The sequence below is a fragment of the Cydia strobilella genome, chromosome Z (assembly GCF_947568885.1).
Source record: "Cydia strobilella chromosome Z, ilCydStro3.1, whole genome shotgun sequence".
In the NCBI taxonomy this organism is placed as follows: Eukaryota; Metazoa; Arthropoda; class Insecta; order Lepidoptera; family Tortricidae; genus Cydia; species Cydia strobilella.
The window spans coordinates 36,175,371-36,191,138 of NC_086068.1; the positions used below are offsets into that span (position 1 = coordinate 36,175,371).

At 40.1% G+C, this 15,768-nt stretch overlaps 2 protein-coding genes across 2 annotated transcripts; both read right to left on the bottom strand.

Annotated features, from left to right (window-relative positions):
• Positions 1-4,847: 4,847 nt before the first annotated feature.
• Positions 4,848-13,898, bottom strand: LOC134753753 (uncharacterized). The gene is made up of 4 exons (XM_063689689.1): positions 13,613-13,898; positions 12,466-13,277; positions 11,490-12,375; positions 4,848-4,903 (listed from the first exon to the last, which is right to left on the bottom strand). Exons 1-4 carry the CDS (start codon positions 13,896-13,898, stop codon positions 4,848-4,850), a joined length of 2,040 nt encoding a protein of 679 aa, XP_063545759.1.
• A 117-nt stretch (positions 13,899-14,015) lies between these two features.
• Positions 14,016-14,774, bottom strand: LOC134753754 (uncharacterized). The gene has a single exon (XM_063689690.1). The coding sequence runs from the start codon at positions 14,772-14,774 to the stop codon at positions 14,016-14,018; it is 759 nt and encodes a 252-aa protein (XP_063545760.1).
• Positions 14,775-15,768: the final 994 nt, after the last annotated feature.

A 15,768-nucleotide genomic window follows, 5' to 3' on the forward strand; every position in this document is an offset into this window, starting at 1 on the left:
AAATATTTTTTAGCTTTTAGACCTCATTGTCACCCAATTAGCTGAAAGCTATAATTTTAGCAGTCAATGTATACCGTCAAACACGCCATTATTGCCTGCATAAAAATACATTATTTAAAAAAAAACGTTTCTGCAGCCCAATCCATGATATTTATGTTATATATTATTTTGATTGATTAGTGACACCAATTTTAAAACAGATTTGTTTAACTTAACTCGGAAATTTTATGCAAATGATAAATTCCTGTTATAGTAGGTACACCTCACGGTTGTCTGCGTTGGTCGCGACTTGTAGCATACAGTGTGTGGTGAGCAGCTGGTGTTGATGGCGCGCACTTTGTTGTCACCTTACAAAAGACTTAAAGACTTTTGTGATCCGACTAAAAAGCGCACCTTCAACGCCTGGACTTTCATTGGGCATATAATAATATAATTTGGCCGTGCATTAATATGTGAGAGCCTAAAAATTTATATTGGCTCCAAATATAAGCATCATATTATTAAAAAACTGGCATCAAATTCAAGCCACAAAAATTTTAATTGGGATCTTAAAATTATAGTTTGGCGACTAAATAATTAATTGGCATCTATTATTCCAAAGCGTATGATTTTTAATATTTGTTATCATATAGTTGTTTACACCTAAGTAATCATATTGAGCACATCGTTTCAGGTAGTATTTAAATTGCGGAAGCAGCTAATTAATGAATATTAGTTTATTTTTTGTAATAATACATCGTTTGTTTCACACGATACTATAATTGTAACGCCTTTGTATTAACAGCGAGTGTGGACTGCCATAAGGTCATAGCGGAGAAGACCAGCATACTTTATTTTGGCACATGGTTCGGGTCATAAGTACCAATTCGAGTTTAAGTTAAATCTAAACACGTTTCTCCTAGGCACACTCGTCGTCGCACATAAATCTTTCAAGGTACTCTAAATTTAAAATATTCATATTTCTGAGTAATATGAAATTTTAAAAATTTAGTCCTGGGTTAGGTTAGGTTATCGAGATCGTTAGGTGTGATTGTGAGTGAGGCCAGGAGGAGCATGTAAGAATTAACTGGGACTTAAATACTCAAGTAAGTACCGAGAGAGCGAAGCGAGCGTACAAATACAAAATGCCATATTAAATTCAGGTAATTCGTTCATTAGGTAAATTTCCGGCAAAAAGACCATTACAGTTTTCAAAATTGGCTATTTAGACCATAGTTTATTAAGATTAGGTACTTACATTTTATTAAGATCACCTAAGACCTAAGAATTTATCTTAGGAAGGTAGGTAATTCGTTTATTGGGTGTTATATAGTTTGAATGATCATAAGATTCATAAGGTTTTTACAAATTTGATATTTCGAGCTTAAGTATTTCATTAAGTAGGTAAATCGATTTTTAATACAATTACTTACTCAAAAAGTGCTACTTTACGTACCTCGCTGTTCACATTTATGACATTTGAAAAATATTATTAATTCTTTTTGTAGAAATGATAAAAAAATGGTGCCGATTTTTTTAAATCCCTACACCTACAAAAAAAAGAAAACTTAAATACACAGTATCTCGACGGAATCAATTGTCAGTTTTGTAAAAAAAGTATCGGTATATTTATGAACTCGACTCTACCTAATAGCTACGTATCTCACGCGCTTGGAACTGTCTTGGCGCACTAGTAGTAGCCTACTAAAATATAAAAGTGATGTTTGTACACACTTTAACATTCCGTTATTATTCCATAAACATTATCTTAACCACGATATAATCAAACACCTTAAGTTTTCTACCCAGGGCGGACACGCTATACATGAAAAATCACTTGCGTTTCCATGTGTGAACGGCACGTCTGTACACGGCACGTCTATACACGCGTCATGCGTCATAGTGTGAGTATGTTGCTTAAAAGCAGTACTGAGCGGCCGGCAAACGGCCGTCAATCTGCTGTCGCGGGGCGAGGTAATTCGAGTCGGGGCGGGGCGGTGCGTGACCGTTCTGTATGATAATACTATTACTTATTCTGTGCCATAGGTTCAATGTTTATACGCCCACAATAACTTTTTTAGGATCCTTTTTTATATTAAAATGACAGCTCAAGTAATGATGGTCGAAATACAAATTTTAAGTGAGCATTTACCTTAATTTGCTATCTAAATATTTTAAAAGAACTTCATTTTTAATTTAATAGATAGTTGTTTTCTTGTTAAAATGTGCTTCACAAATAATCTCCAATATACTAATTCAGTTGCTAAATAAATAATTGGTACCTGCCTTTAAATAAACAAAAGCTGTAATGGCATTAAAATACTACTCAATTGGAATAATTTGATGCTCCGCTTTAGTTGCCAAAGTATTAATTTTAGTAACTATTTCAAACTTGTTCATAGATGGCAGCACCAGTCTCTCTCGCTATAACGTAAATCCGTAAGGAGTTCGTTTAGGAGGTGCAAGCGCGCACTGCTTGCCCTTAGAGCTGGTCAAAGACGCCTAGTCTTACTAAGATGGCATATAGTCGAGAAATTCGGACGGGCACCGCCGTGGCGGGGTGGCCTAGGGGTTCATGGCGTTAGCCGCGATAGCTAAAGACGCCGGTTCGAATCCGGCCTTCACCACTGGAGGGCTTCGTCACTATCTATTACAGTTTTTAACTATTTCTATTTTTTTTAACCATTGACCGGTTAAATACGTGCCCCTAGATATCTACCTTTTTTTTTGTTTAGGAGGGGAAAAATGCAATTACGCATACCACTCGGGCACGGGGACGAACCCGAGTGGTTATGTGGGACTCCTTGTTTTGGGCTAATGGGGCCCCAAGTCTACCCACTAAACAACCCCCCCGTCTGCCGCCATTGTGATGTAGCGGTGGGCTGTAGGAACGCTCGCGCTTTACTTCTACAGCACCACCAGTACCAGTCCGTGTTTGCGGACCGCCGCCTCCGGAGGCCCTTGATGGCCTCGTTTCCTTATGGACCGTACCCAGTACGGTCGCCCTCTCAGGGACCTCGTGTGTGAAGGATGGCAGGCGTCCCTGTGCCTGTCATCCTGAGGTCAACCTACGGAGGCAGGCGGCGGTCATGTGCGACCCGTCTGCGTCGAGCACGCTTGCGGCGCCGTGGGTCGGCCGTTGGGTCGATCTCCCTGGCCCGTTCCGCCATTTCCTTCTGCTGTATTACGTCCTCGCAGAAGGTCTTTACAGCTTGCCACGACCTGTCACTGTCGACCATGGACTTGACCACGGCCGGCAGCGACAGGTCCGGCCCCACTATGGCTATCATGTCAGCCCGCTCTGGCCCCCACACTGGGCACTCTTCCAAGGTGCCCTAGATATCTACCTACCCTAACCCTACCTTGATATTTGAGGAACCTAAACCGAAAGGTCTCTTAATTTGAATCTGTAGTCAAAATTGTTAAAAAAGGCCACCATATTCAATTTCTCAATTTTTGTTCTCATAATGTTGATACAATTATCAATATATCTGAGGACCTGAAAGGCTCCTTAATACTAATAATATTTTTTTTATTCAATTGCGTCGAAAATTTAATTGATATATATATATATATATATATGAATCCATTCTGCCTAATTCCGTAGTCAAATGAAAAGTCTAGGCTTTTCCACAGTTTTTCAATAGCATGTTTTTGGCGAATCGCGAGTTAATAGTTCGGAGCAAACTACTAGTTTAGAGATAATAATATTTTTGTTAATTAGGTAGATGAAGATTTAGGTAGGTATCTTATTTTTATCTGTTTATTACTACCAAAACTACAAAATATAATAAATAGACTGCTAAAATCATAACCTTTCACTTCCCGTACCGCATTCGGATAAAAAGGCCCATCCTTATTATATTTATCTAATAAAAACAATACAACTACAACTTTGTTGCATTTGGAGTCGAGACTCTTGGTCCGTGGGGCCCCGCAGCACAGGGCCTATATCGGCAATTGGCGAAACGGCTGGTGGATGGGACCGAAGATAAGAGAGCTGGCAGCTTCCTCGCCCAACGCTGAGCATAGCGATCCAGCGAGGAAATGCTGCCAGCATCCTCGGCACCATGCCACGGGGGCCCATTTTAGATTTAGATTTTTAGTTTTATAGTAGTTTTAGTTTAGTTAATTGTAGTTTAATTTTTTTCTGTAAAGCTTTATTTATTGTTACTATTAAATCAAAATAAAAACAATTTGAAAAAATCAGTTTTTGCTTCTTTACAACTTTAGATTTACCTGAATACAATTGTATGTATCCAATTATTTTTATGGACAATAAGTTTTAATACTATGACATTAAATGTCATAGTATTAAAACTTATTGCCTTAACTTATGTCTGTTTTAATTATTTTTATGGCTTTTCTTAATTATTACATTTTTCACTAAGTTTTACTTTTCTACCAATCACAAAATTAAATGTAATCATGAAAAAAGAAACTATTATGTTTATTTTATGGCCTTGAATAATATAACTAGGAATAATTATGTCAGGAAAGCTTATTAGTCATTTATTCAATATTGCATTGTCATGTACATAATAAGGTGTTATATTTTATATAGACAGTTCATGACACCCTGTAAGGGCACACAATAGTACAGTTCTATTCTATTAATTCTAGTCTACATATTATAATTAAGGTAACATAATAAAATTAACATATTAGCGTATCGGTAGTTTAGTAACCTATTAGTTAGTCTCATAAATTAATTTAGTAACTTCAACAATAGCAACGTCAACAATGCACCGTTATAATAATGTCTGATTGAATTAACATGTTAAATTATTATTATAATTATTTATGTAATGAATGTCAATGAATATTAAAGTGATGGCAGCAATATGCCAAGTTACAAGTTAAAAGTCCTACACTAATTCAGTGTCATAGTTATCTAACGTATTATCTTCCAGGAATGATTCGACTGTGTAATAACAATTTTCTATTAATAGGCTTTTCACTTTAAAGTTAAAAGTTTTATCATTTAGTTCGTATTTGATAGCATTAGGGATCTTATTAAAAATTTGGATACATATTACATATTTATACCGTGGTCCATTTTTATCAATAGCTAAGTTAGGTCTAGGTAGTAACAGCTTTGTCTATATTGACTTCTAGTTTTACACGTATCGACTTTTAATAGGAATAATTATGTGTGTTGTCTGACAAATTGTGCAGGTTCCAATATGTATATTGAGGGCAACGTTAACAGTTTATACCGTATACAATGGGGGCGGCAGCTGTTAGAAATGTGTACGTTCGCTAATATTCGTATAAACTTTTTCTGTAAGATGAATACATCTTTGGTGTCTGTGCTATCTCCCCAGAGAAGTACGCCATATCGGAGGCCAAAATAGATATAAGCAAAATATACCGATAAAGCCGACTCAAAATCCGTGTTCGCTTTTAATATGCCAAGAGCGTAAATAAATTTGACTATTCTTGTTATTAGTGAAAGAAGGCAAAGCTTTAATTATATGACATAATTATACTCCTGCCCTAATATCATAAAAGCTAGAAAGTGCGCCCTGGCTTTATTTTAGTAGGTACCACACGCGTATCACGAGCTACGCGTGAATTGTTTCTTGTAATCGGGGCTTAAATAATATGGATTTAATGTTATGACTTTTTTTAATAATAAGATTCAAAGATTCAATATTTGTACGTGTCTTCAGTACTTGCACTGAAGTCACGTACATACATGCAGATCATATAAAAAAAAAACAAGTCCAGTGTACTCAGTCTGCGTGCAGACATGCGGTATTTCCGGACCGATATGACCTTCAAACCTTCAAGAAAAGAGCGTATTCCCATCTTAAAGGCCGGCAACGCACTTACAACCCCTCTGGTGTTGCGGGTGTCCATGGGCGGCGATAATCGCTTACCATCAGGTGATCCGTCTGCTCGTTTGCCTCCTATTTCATAAAAAAAAAACATTACAGAGGAGCTCATTCTAACAACAAATCATAAAGCAATACAAACATGAATAATTAGTAAAAATATGAAAATTCAATGAAAATTTTTTTGTGTATAAAACTAATAATAATTCAAATTGCAATGTCAGTTGTTCAAATAATCCTTAATACTATAAAAGCATCTGTCCATAAGCCAGCTAGTCAATTTGAGCTTGAATATGTTACCTTGGAGTATCTTTAAGTCATCAGCTAATCTATTATAAATTAAAATATGTTATGTACATTTTTTTCATGAATCATTTTATGTCCACGTGGTTTAAAAAGTATATTTGTAAAGGTGATTAATGCTTGTATAGGTTGGTAGAAGACTTATTTATTAATTTTGCTGGCCAACATTTTTTCAATAGGTCAATGAGGCAAAATGCGTCTACGAGTAATTCCGTCCCTACACTCCCTACACGAGCATGTATTTCCAACCATCGGCTACAGCGTACCATCTATGTTCGACTACTGGAATTAAAATCAATCAAACATCAAACATTTATTTAGCAAATAGGCCACAGGGGCACTTTTACATGTAAATTTTTACAAACAATAAAATTAACCCAAAATTACAAAAAATCGTTGCTTTATCAGTGGACTACAATAGTGTAGTAGGTACAGTTGTTAGAAAAATACGCTCGTGTACGAAATTTTCCATCAGCGTTGACTTTAGGTAACTAAATAGATGCTTAATACAAACATCCTTTTAAGGTGGTGTTTTTAAGAAAGCCACACAGAAAACTAAAAACGTGAGTATACCTACGTGAATTAGTCGTAATAGGTTAGTAACTAAATATTACGGTCACAGACGTCGCTAGTGTCACAGTAGGGCTTCCAAATACCGGACGTTTCCCAATACCGGTATTAATACCGGTATTGGCAACTTCAATACCGGGATCCCGGGATTTTTTGAAAAATATAGGAACCAAGTAAACTTGAAATAAAAATACCAAATTTTAGTACAATGATTTTCTAACATAAATAAAGTAGCACTTACAGTGCATTGTATAAAAGACAACATCTTAACTTCTTAACATGGCTAAATCATTGTACTAAAATTTACTTAAAATATACCTAATAATTTAATTTGTTAAGCTGATTAGCTTAAGCTTTAAGGTTAAATACAATTGAAATGCAAAATAAAATCAATTTAAAAATCAATAAATAATTAGCAATTTCCCCACTTGTAATGTAATAATAATTTTTAAGAAAAAAAAACCAACTTCAATGGGGGATGCCGTTGAAAGGTTACTTATTGTTAATGGTGCACTCCATACAATGAAATGAAAAAGACAGCATCTTTTGCCTAACTAAAATGAGGTAAAACCACCCACGTTTCTAGTAGCATTTCGTTTCTGTAAGGGTCATAGTTCTAACCTAACCTAACCCAATATTCTGATAGCATTTCGTTTCTGTGAGGGTCACAGTTCTAACCTAACCTAACCCACTTTTCTGATAGCAGTTCAGTTCTGTGAGGATCGCAGTTCAAAAAAAGTCCAGGTCCAAGTTTGGGTCTGGGTCCATAACGAAGAGAATAAGTCGCCAAACGGGAACTATGTGTCGTTGAAGAGTTCCATTCTGATCATCATCAGCAGGCCCACTTCATCAAATGTCACTTTTTTATGTAAAAGCTGGATTTGTTGATGAAAATACAAAAATGTGTATGCCTTTCTCATTTGAGAGGTTCCCTCGATTCCTCATGGATCCCATTATCAGAACTCGAGCTTGACAAAAATGTGTCTTTAAAACCTAACTTGCTTACCAACCATAACGAAGAGGACAAATCGCCAAACGTGAACTATGCGTCGTTAAAGAGTTCCATTCTGATATTTCTAATCATCATCAACAGCTGCACTTCATCAAATGTCACTTTTTTAAATGGAAATGCTGGATTTGTTGATGAAAATACAAAAATCACTATATGTATGCCTTTCACATTTGAGGAGTTCCCTCGATTCCTCATGGATCCCATCATCAGAACTCGAGCTTGACAAAAATGTGTCTTGAAAACCTAACTTGCATACCAATCATAACGAAGAGGACAAATCGCCAAACGTGAACTGCGTCATTGAAGAGTTCCGTTCTGATCATCATCAGCAGTTCCACTTCATCAAATGTCACTTTTTTAAATGTAAATTCTTGATTTGTTGATGAAAATACTAAAATCACTATATGTATGCCTTTAACATTTGAGGAATTCCCTCGATTCCTCATGGATCCCATCATCAGAACTGCGTTTTGACCAAAACGGGACCAATCGGTATGTATATACTTACAATCAAAAAAAGAATTTTCAAAATCGGTCCAGAAATGACGGAGTTATGGGGTAACGAACATTAAGAAAAAAAAAACCGAATTGATAACCTCCTCCTTTTGAAATCTTGAAGTCGGTTAAAAATCACTCTACAACTCGAAAAATGTGTCTTGAAAACCTAACTTGCTTACCAATCATAACGAAGAGGATAAATCGCCAAACGTGAACTATGCGTCATTGAAGAGTTCCGTTCTGATCATCATCAGCAGTTCCACTTCATCAAATGTCACTTTTTTAAATGTAAATGCTTGATTTGTTGATGAAAATACTAAAATCACTATATGTATGCCTTTAACATTTGAGGAATTCCCTCGATTCCTCATAGATCCCATCATCAGAACTGCGTTTTGACCAAAACGGGACCAATCGGTATGTATATACTTACAATCAAAAAAAGAATTTTCAAAATCGGTCCAGAAATGACGGAGTTATGGGGTAACAAACATTAAAAAAAAACAACCGAATTGATAACCTCCTCCTTTTGAAATCTTGAAGTCGGTTAAAAATCAGTCTACAACTCGAAAAACGCGCACATTTAAACAAAAATTCAAAATTCAAGTTCTAAGACCCATACCTGTTATGTTTTTTTTTAAATATTCAAACATTACAAATCTTACAAATGCAATTTATAATCAACCTTTTTTGTGCGTCAATGTCATTGAATATAAATTTTGTTTATTATTCAAATAAAGTTATCTATTGTACTTAAGTATTTAAATATATAGATCCACGTGGTAAATTTCTCCCTTCGGAAGAAACATGACATGAGTTATAAACCATCTCGTAACTTGATCCTTATCGAGTATATGTAATAAACAAATAATATATGTATAGGTACTTACATAGTTGTGAAATTCACATAAACCGCAGCCGGCGCGCAACTACAGCATAGCTTAAAGCTTTCGTACACATCACTTCACGTTATAAGCACCGAGAACCGACTGGCTACACCTTTAGCGCTCCACGTCGCGTGCGCAAGACAGAGAATGCTGTCAAATCGTAAAACGAGGGGACGACGCAAGATGTATGCGCGAAAAGCTTCGTAGTGATGCCGAATATAAACTTTTCGATGGGTAGTTTACGTTTTGCATATTTTGTTAGTTAATAAAAATACCGGGATCCCGGTATTGGAAGCCCTATGTCACAAACAACAACTTGTGAACAAGTATTTGGCGACGGATCTTTTAGTTCTTAGTTTCAGTTATATTCAAATACCGTTGCGCATTCGCGCGATGCGAGCGCGGCGTAAGGTACTTGTCTTATCGCTCGGTTCGTTTCGCCGCAGATCTAACGGTTAATGCTTACGCGCCGACTCGGTTTGCGTGCGCGCCGAATACGCTTATAGCTTTACTTTTTTATGTACTCTTTCTTATTTCTATCTTCCGTGCTTACTCTGACTTTCTCTTAAACTATACTGTGCTGTGCTTTGTACTCTTGTACTCTTACTTCTTTTTTTTGTGCTTGTGACTCTAGTGTGCCGTTATTTGACAGTATATAATTAATGTGGAACTAGCTTGTTTCTCTTATCTCGTTAAGCTATCGTAGTTTACCACAAGTATTTTTTTATTTTTTATTTAATAAATCTTACAGCTATCTAGTATCTACAGTTTCCCAATGCGATAGTGTAGACGATGTGATGTGATGTGTGTGAATGTGATGTTATTAGATGCTTAGGTAGAAATAAAAGCTCGCAAGGATGCCACTTAGTATTGTTTCTACTTTCATTACTTAAAATTAACATTTTAACCTCCTGAGACCCAGAAGCATTTGTTTTGTTTTTTGAATTTGGAACCCTTAGTTACTCAACAAAATTTCAAAATAGATTGTGGATTATGTACAAAAATTTGTACGCGGGGTCTTAGGAGGTAAGGTCGCAAACTGCCACTATTTATTAACGTCATATTTTCATTGTAATTTGATGTTTTTAGTGTTACTTCCACTCTTTGCCACAGTAAAGTCTGTGATGAGTTATCTTGGTCCTCTATAGCTGTATTATATACACGACTTCAATATTGAAATAGGTAAATCGTTGTTTTTAATGAATGTAAAATAAATAAATCATTTATTCAAATAAATTAATCATCATGTTTGTTTGTACGTGTATGTTCACCACGGAAAATTAGGCAATTTTTCAAAGATTGCTGGACCGATTTGATAAATTTTTCTTATGTTTTCATAGGTAATTTCACTGTTAGCGCCATTGCCATTCTCGCTACTATAAGGCTCAAAATATGTCTACCATTGTATGTCTGGCGCATGTTAAAGAGTAGTGTTCGAGTGTACTTATATCGTTAACTTCCTTACAATTTATGTTATCTTATTTATTTCAGTAACAACCCATTTCAGCGGTATTATGCGAAGGTAAACCAAGTAATATTACATTTAAATGTTGTGCTAAAAAAACGTTAGCTTTCGTATGCCTTGTCCTCCGTATTCCTACGTACCAACTAACTTTACCTTTGGAAAAGAATTATTCAAAGTAGGTTATTGATCCAATTTGGACAGCGCATGCTAAGTTAAAAAACCGACAAGGTGCGAGTCGGACTCGCCCACCGAGGGTTCCGTACTTTTTAGTATTTGTTGTTATAGCGGCAATAGAAATACATCATCTGTGAAAATTTCAACTGTCTAGCTATCACGGTTCATGAGATACAGCCTGGTGACAGACAGACAGACGGACAGACGGACAGCGGAGTCTTAGTAATAGGGTCCCGTTTTTAGTAGATGTGTTTGTGAGCGGCTGCCTGAGTGAATAGTGAATCTACTATCTTCGTGACCTACCTATATTTATGAATGAGCTGAATAACTATTGACTCTAATTATACCTAGAGAGAAGATGTAGATGTAGATGTAGTGTAGGGACGCCCGGCCGGAAGCAGGCGGGCTGTCGATCACATGTCGTGTTCATTCAGCCCAATTCCCTGTAGTTGGAGCTGCAGGTTACTGTCCCGGCGGCATTCCCACACCATTCTCCTCAAATCTTATTGTTTTCCTGCAGAACAGAAGGACATCTTTAAGTTCGACATCCTTTAGTTCGTTTTCTGCTAGTGTGTCTTTACCGAATGTATTATAACGCGGTGCCGCGTACATATTACATTCTGCTAGTAAGTGAAAGCTAGTTTCCTCCCTACTACAGTGTGGACAGGAGGCGTCTGCACTGATTCTCATTATCTTAAGGTGTCTATTGAGAGTATTATGACCTGTAATAATACCTGTTAACAGTCTCAAACTGCTCTTACCTAGTTTCAAGAGATACCTGGTTCTCCTGTGGTCTATCCCTTTAATCATCATCTTCGACTGTCTGCATCCAGTTTCTTCTGACCATTCTCTCTGTGCTTCCATCTCTTTTACCTTCTCGATGACTCCCTTTGTGACATCCGCTGACATAGGCAGAGCCGGTTCCGGACCTATATATTCCGTCTCCGCCCCTATTCTCGCTAGCTCGTCCGCTTTCTCATTTCCTGTCACCCCCTGGTGTCCTGATATCCATGCCACCGTGACATTTCTATGCTTGCCTAACGAATTCAGCTCCTCTCGACATTTTCTCACTAGAGAGGAGGTGACCGGTTTCTTTAGTGCTTTCAGTGCTGCCTGGCTGTCTGTATATATTACAACAGCGCCCTCTTGCTGCATACTCTCATTCACTATACGCGCACAGCGCGCTATAGCACATACCTCTGCTTGGAACACGCTGGCAAACCTACCCAGTGATACCGATACTTTCTCTCCCAGTTTAGGGATAACTATGCCCGCCCCTGCTAGTTTCGTCGAGCTTCTTCTTGACCCATCCGTAAAGCAGATAGTCGTTGGGTGCCTGACTTCCACCTTCCAGTTGTCCCTCTCTCCTATATGTACTCTATATTTTTTGTCAAATATCTCCTGCCTCTTTATGAGGTCATTCTTAGCCATCAGCATCTCGAATTTTGATAACGCCTCTCTTTGTTTCAGTGCGTGTCTCTTGTCCACGCAGCTTCCTCTCCATTCCTTGCACGCTTTCATTCTATACCACTGTTCCATGGCTCTTTTCTCCACTTCAGTCCTTAGAGGCTTCAAACCTAGCATTACCTGCATCGCGTGTGTCGGGGTCATTCTCATCGCCCCCGTCATCATGAGGCACGCTAGTCTCTGTATTTTGGTTAGTTCTTTTTGGTATTCTTTAACTTATGCCCTGTGCCACCATATCACGGCTCCATATAGCACCCTGGGTAATATTACCGCCTTGTAGATCCAGTGCATCATTCCCGGCTTCAATCCCCAGTTCTTTCCCACTGCCCTTTTGCATTGAAACAGTGTTCTTATAGCTTTTGCCGTTTGTTCCTTGATGTGAGTCTTATACCTGAGTTTACTATTAAGAGTAACGCCCAGATATCTCAGCTCATCCACCAATTCTAATTCCGTGCCTTGTATCTTTATGGGTCTTATCTCCTTTATCCTTTTATTAGTGAATAGCACTAGCTTTGTTTTCGACGGATTGAGATCCAGTCCTCTCTCTCTGCACCATCCCAGTACCTGTCTGAGACCTCTTATCATTATATCTCTCATGACGCTGATAACCGTCCCTCTCACTAGCAGCACTCCATCATCAGAGTACGCCTGCATGTACACGCCTCCACTGTTCAGCTCTTTCACCATTGAGTCTAGCAGAAGACACCACATTAGGGGGGACAGACATCCCCCTTGTGGGAACCCTCTCCTTGGACTAATCGTCTTTACTACTCCTCCTAGCTCCGCCGTTATGGATCTTCCTTTGAGCATTCTCTCAATCCATTGTGCTATAGTCGGTCGGATGCCCTCTCTCTTTAGGCTTTCCTCCACGGTCTCGAAAGTTGCCTTGTCAAAGGCCCCCTCTACGTCGAAGAAGCAGCCTAATGCATATTGTTTCGTTTCTAGTGCCCTCTCCACCCTTACCGTTAGGTTGTGTAGAGCGGTCTCCGTTGACTTTCCTGCCATGTAAGCATGCTGGTTCCCGTGCAGCGGGTCCCCACTGCTTTCCACTTTCTCTCTTATATGCCTATCTATCACTTTCTCTAAAGCCTTCAGAACAAACGACGATAGACTTATGCTTCTAAATGACTTCGCTTCTTGGTACGATTTCTTACCCGGCTTTGGCAGAAAGACCACCCTCACCTCTCTCCATACCCTCGGAATGTACCCTAGTGCTATGCTTGCCCTGTACAATTTCACCAGGTCCTCTTTTATGAATCTATAACCCTTCTGCAGTAGTATCGGTAGGACTCCGTCCGGGCCCGCAGCCTTGAAGGACGCAAAGGAGCCGATCGCCCATTCTACCCTTTCCTCCTCTACCACCTCCAATGCCGCCGCCCAGTCGGAACCCCCCCCCCCCGACCACTCTGTTTCTCACCTTCTGTCGCCTCCTTACAGTCAGGAAAATGAGATTTCCACATGACGCTTAATATCTCTTCCGGTTCTGTGACTAGGTCTCCATTCACAGGCTGCCCAGTTGACTCGCTTCGGTCTCCCGCCAGCAGTTTTACCACTCGCGCCCCCTCCGAGTAGCTGTTTATGTCTCCCGTGAACCTTCTCCAACCCTCTTGTCTAGCTTTCTCTCTCAGTCTGGTGTATTTGTTCCTGACCTCTCTGTACGCTTCCCAGCTCTGAGAGTCGTCCCTCTTTGTCGCTACTCTCATTGCCCTACGCACCTTCTTTCTTACCTTTTGTAGTTCTCTGTTCCACCATGGCTGCCCTTTGCCAGTTTGTACCAGCTTCTCCGGGCATGCCTTGTGGTAAGCTCCTATTATGATCTCTTACAGTCTGCGCGCCCCATTTTCTAGGTCGTCCACATTCTCATACCTGACTCCCGAGTCAGCCAATTCCCTTAGCTCCTCTTCATACTTCGCCCAGTCGGTTTTGCGTGGATTTCTCACCTTCATCTTTTCTACTCGGCTTTCGATACTGTAGAGTATTCTGCGGTGGTCAGACATGCTATCCTCCGCATCCACCCTCCAGCCCCTTACCTTATCGCTCATCTCTTTCGTTGCCATGGTGATGTCAAGTACTTCCTTTCTAGCCCTCGTTACGAACGTTGGTGTGTTACCAATATTCATAGTCTCTAGGTCATTGCTGATTATAAATTCTATCACTGATTCACCCCTTTCATTGGTGTCGGTGCTACCCCACACCTCGTGATGTGCGTTAGCATCGCAGCCAATAATCAGGGGAATTCCCTTACCTCTGTACCACAGTACCATTTCTTCTAGTTCCTTTGTTGGTGCCACTCCATCGCCCGGCAGGTAGCAGGACGCTAGCGCCACCTTGTATCTTCTCCCATCATCCTCTATGAAGTAAGTTTCCACCGCAACAAGGTCTCTGTAACATAAGCCCATGTTTCTCAGATTATTGCTCACATATATGCATGCTCTAGGAGGTAGCTCACCATTATGTTCATAGTATAGAGCTACCCCTAGATGTCCCAGGCCTGACACCTGATTCCTCCATGCATACGGTTCTTGCAGCAGTGCTATGTCTACTTTGGCCCTCCTAACATACTGTCCTAACTCGGACATTGCGTCCTTGCAATGTTGGAGGTTTACTTGGCATATGCTTGTGTGTGTGTTTGTGTGTGTGTTATTGTGTAGTGTTCCCTTTGTGTCGCCCTTCCTTTTCATTCAGTGTTTAGTGTAGTTGTCCCCGAGCTGCTACTCGGAGAGTTCACCGCCAGCGACATCCATACTCTTCTCTCCTCCTGTATAGACATCGTCGGTTTTTGCGCTCTCCTGCTTCAGCACGGGTTCTCCTGTAGTCCCTTCTGGTTTGGATTCTGAGGGTTGTTGATTTGAATTAGCCCTCAGAATCCGAACTCGTACACTGGTAGCCGAGAAGTCCAGTACCTTGGTCTTCTCCGGCCCCCAGCTCTCCTCGACTCCATCAGGAACCGTATAGGTCAGACGAGTCCCCAGCTCTAGAGCCTCCCTACCTACTGCCTTCCAGTCCAGAATTTTGAGTTCCGGCCGGCAATGTTGAGTTGCGCATAAAGGAACTGCTTTACGTGTTCAGTGTCCGTATCTCCCGGAACCCAAACCTGCACCCTATTCTGCTCCAGCTTAAGCGAGATGATCCAGTGGCCGTCCAATTCTCCGAAGTCCTGACTTAGTAGCCACTCTCTCGACTCCGCCGTTTTTGTCGTCACCAGGAAAAACCCTTCTGACACCAACCCCGACGTAGTAAATCTCAGTGCTACTAAGCCAGGCTGCCCCTCACTACCTATAGGACGACCACCTCGATCAGGTGCGTAAGCCTCTTCCTGATGAGCTTCGCCAGGGCCTCATCCACCGAAGCACCATCCTCTCGGCACACAGCCACTGCCAGACCACGATACGCCTTAGCTACGCTCCGTGGTCCGTCAGCGGCTGCCTTGCCTTGGTTGGGGTGCTTCGCCGGGGGACGCTCTGAGCGACCCTCATCCGTACTTTGCCTCTTCACCTTCAGACCGCGCTTGCCCGGGCCAGGTTTGGCCTCCCCCCATCCCCCGCAAGCGCAGCCTTTCTCCTAAGCAGCTTT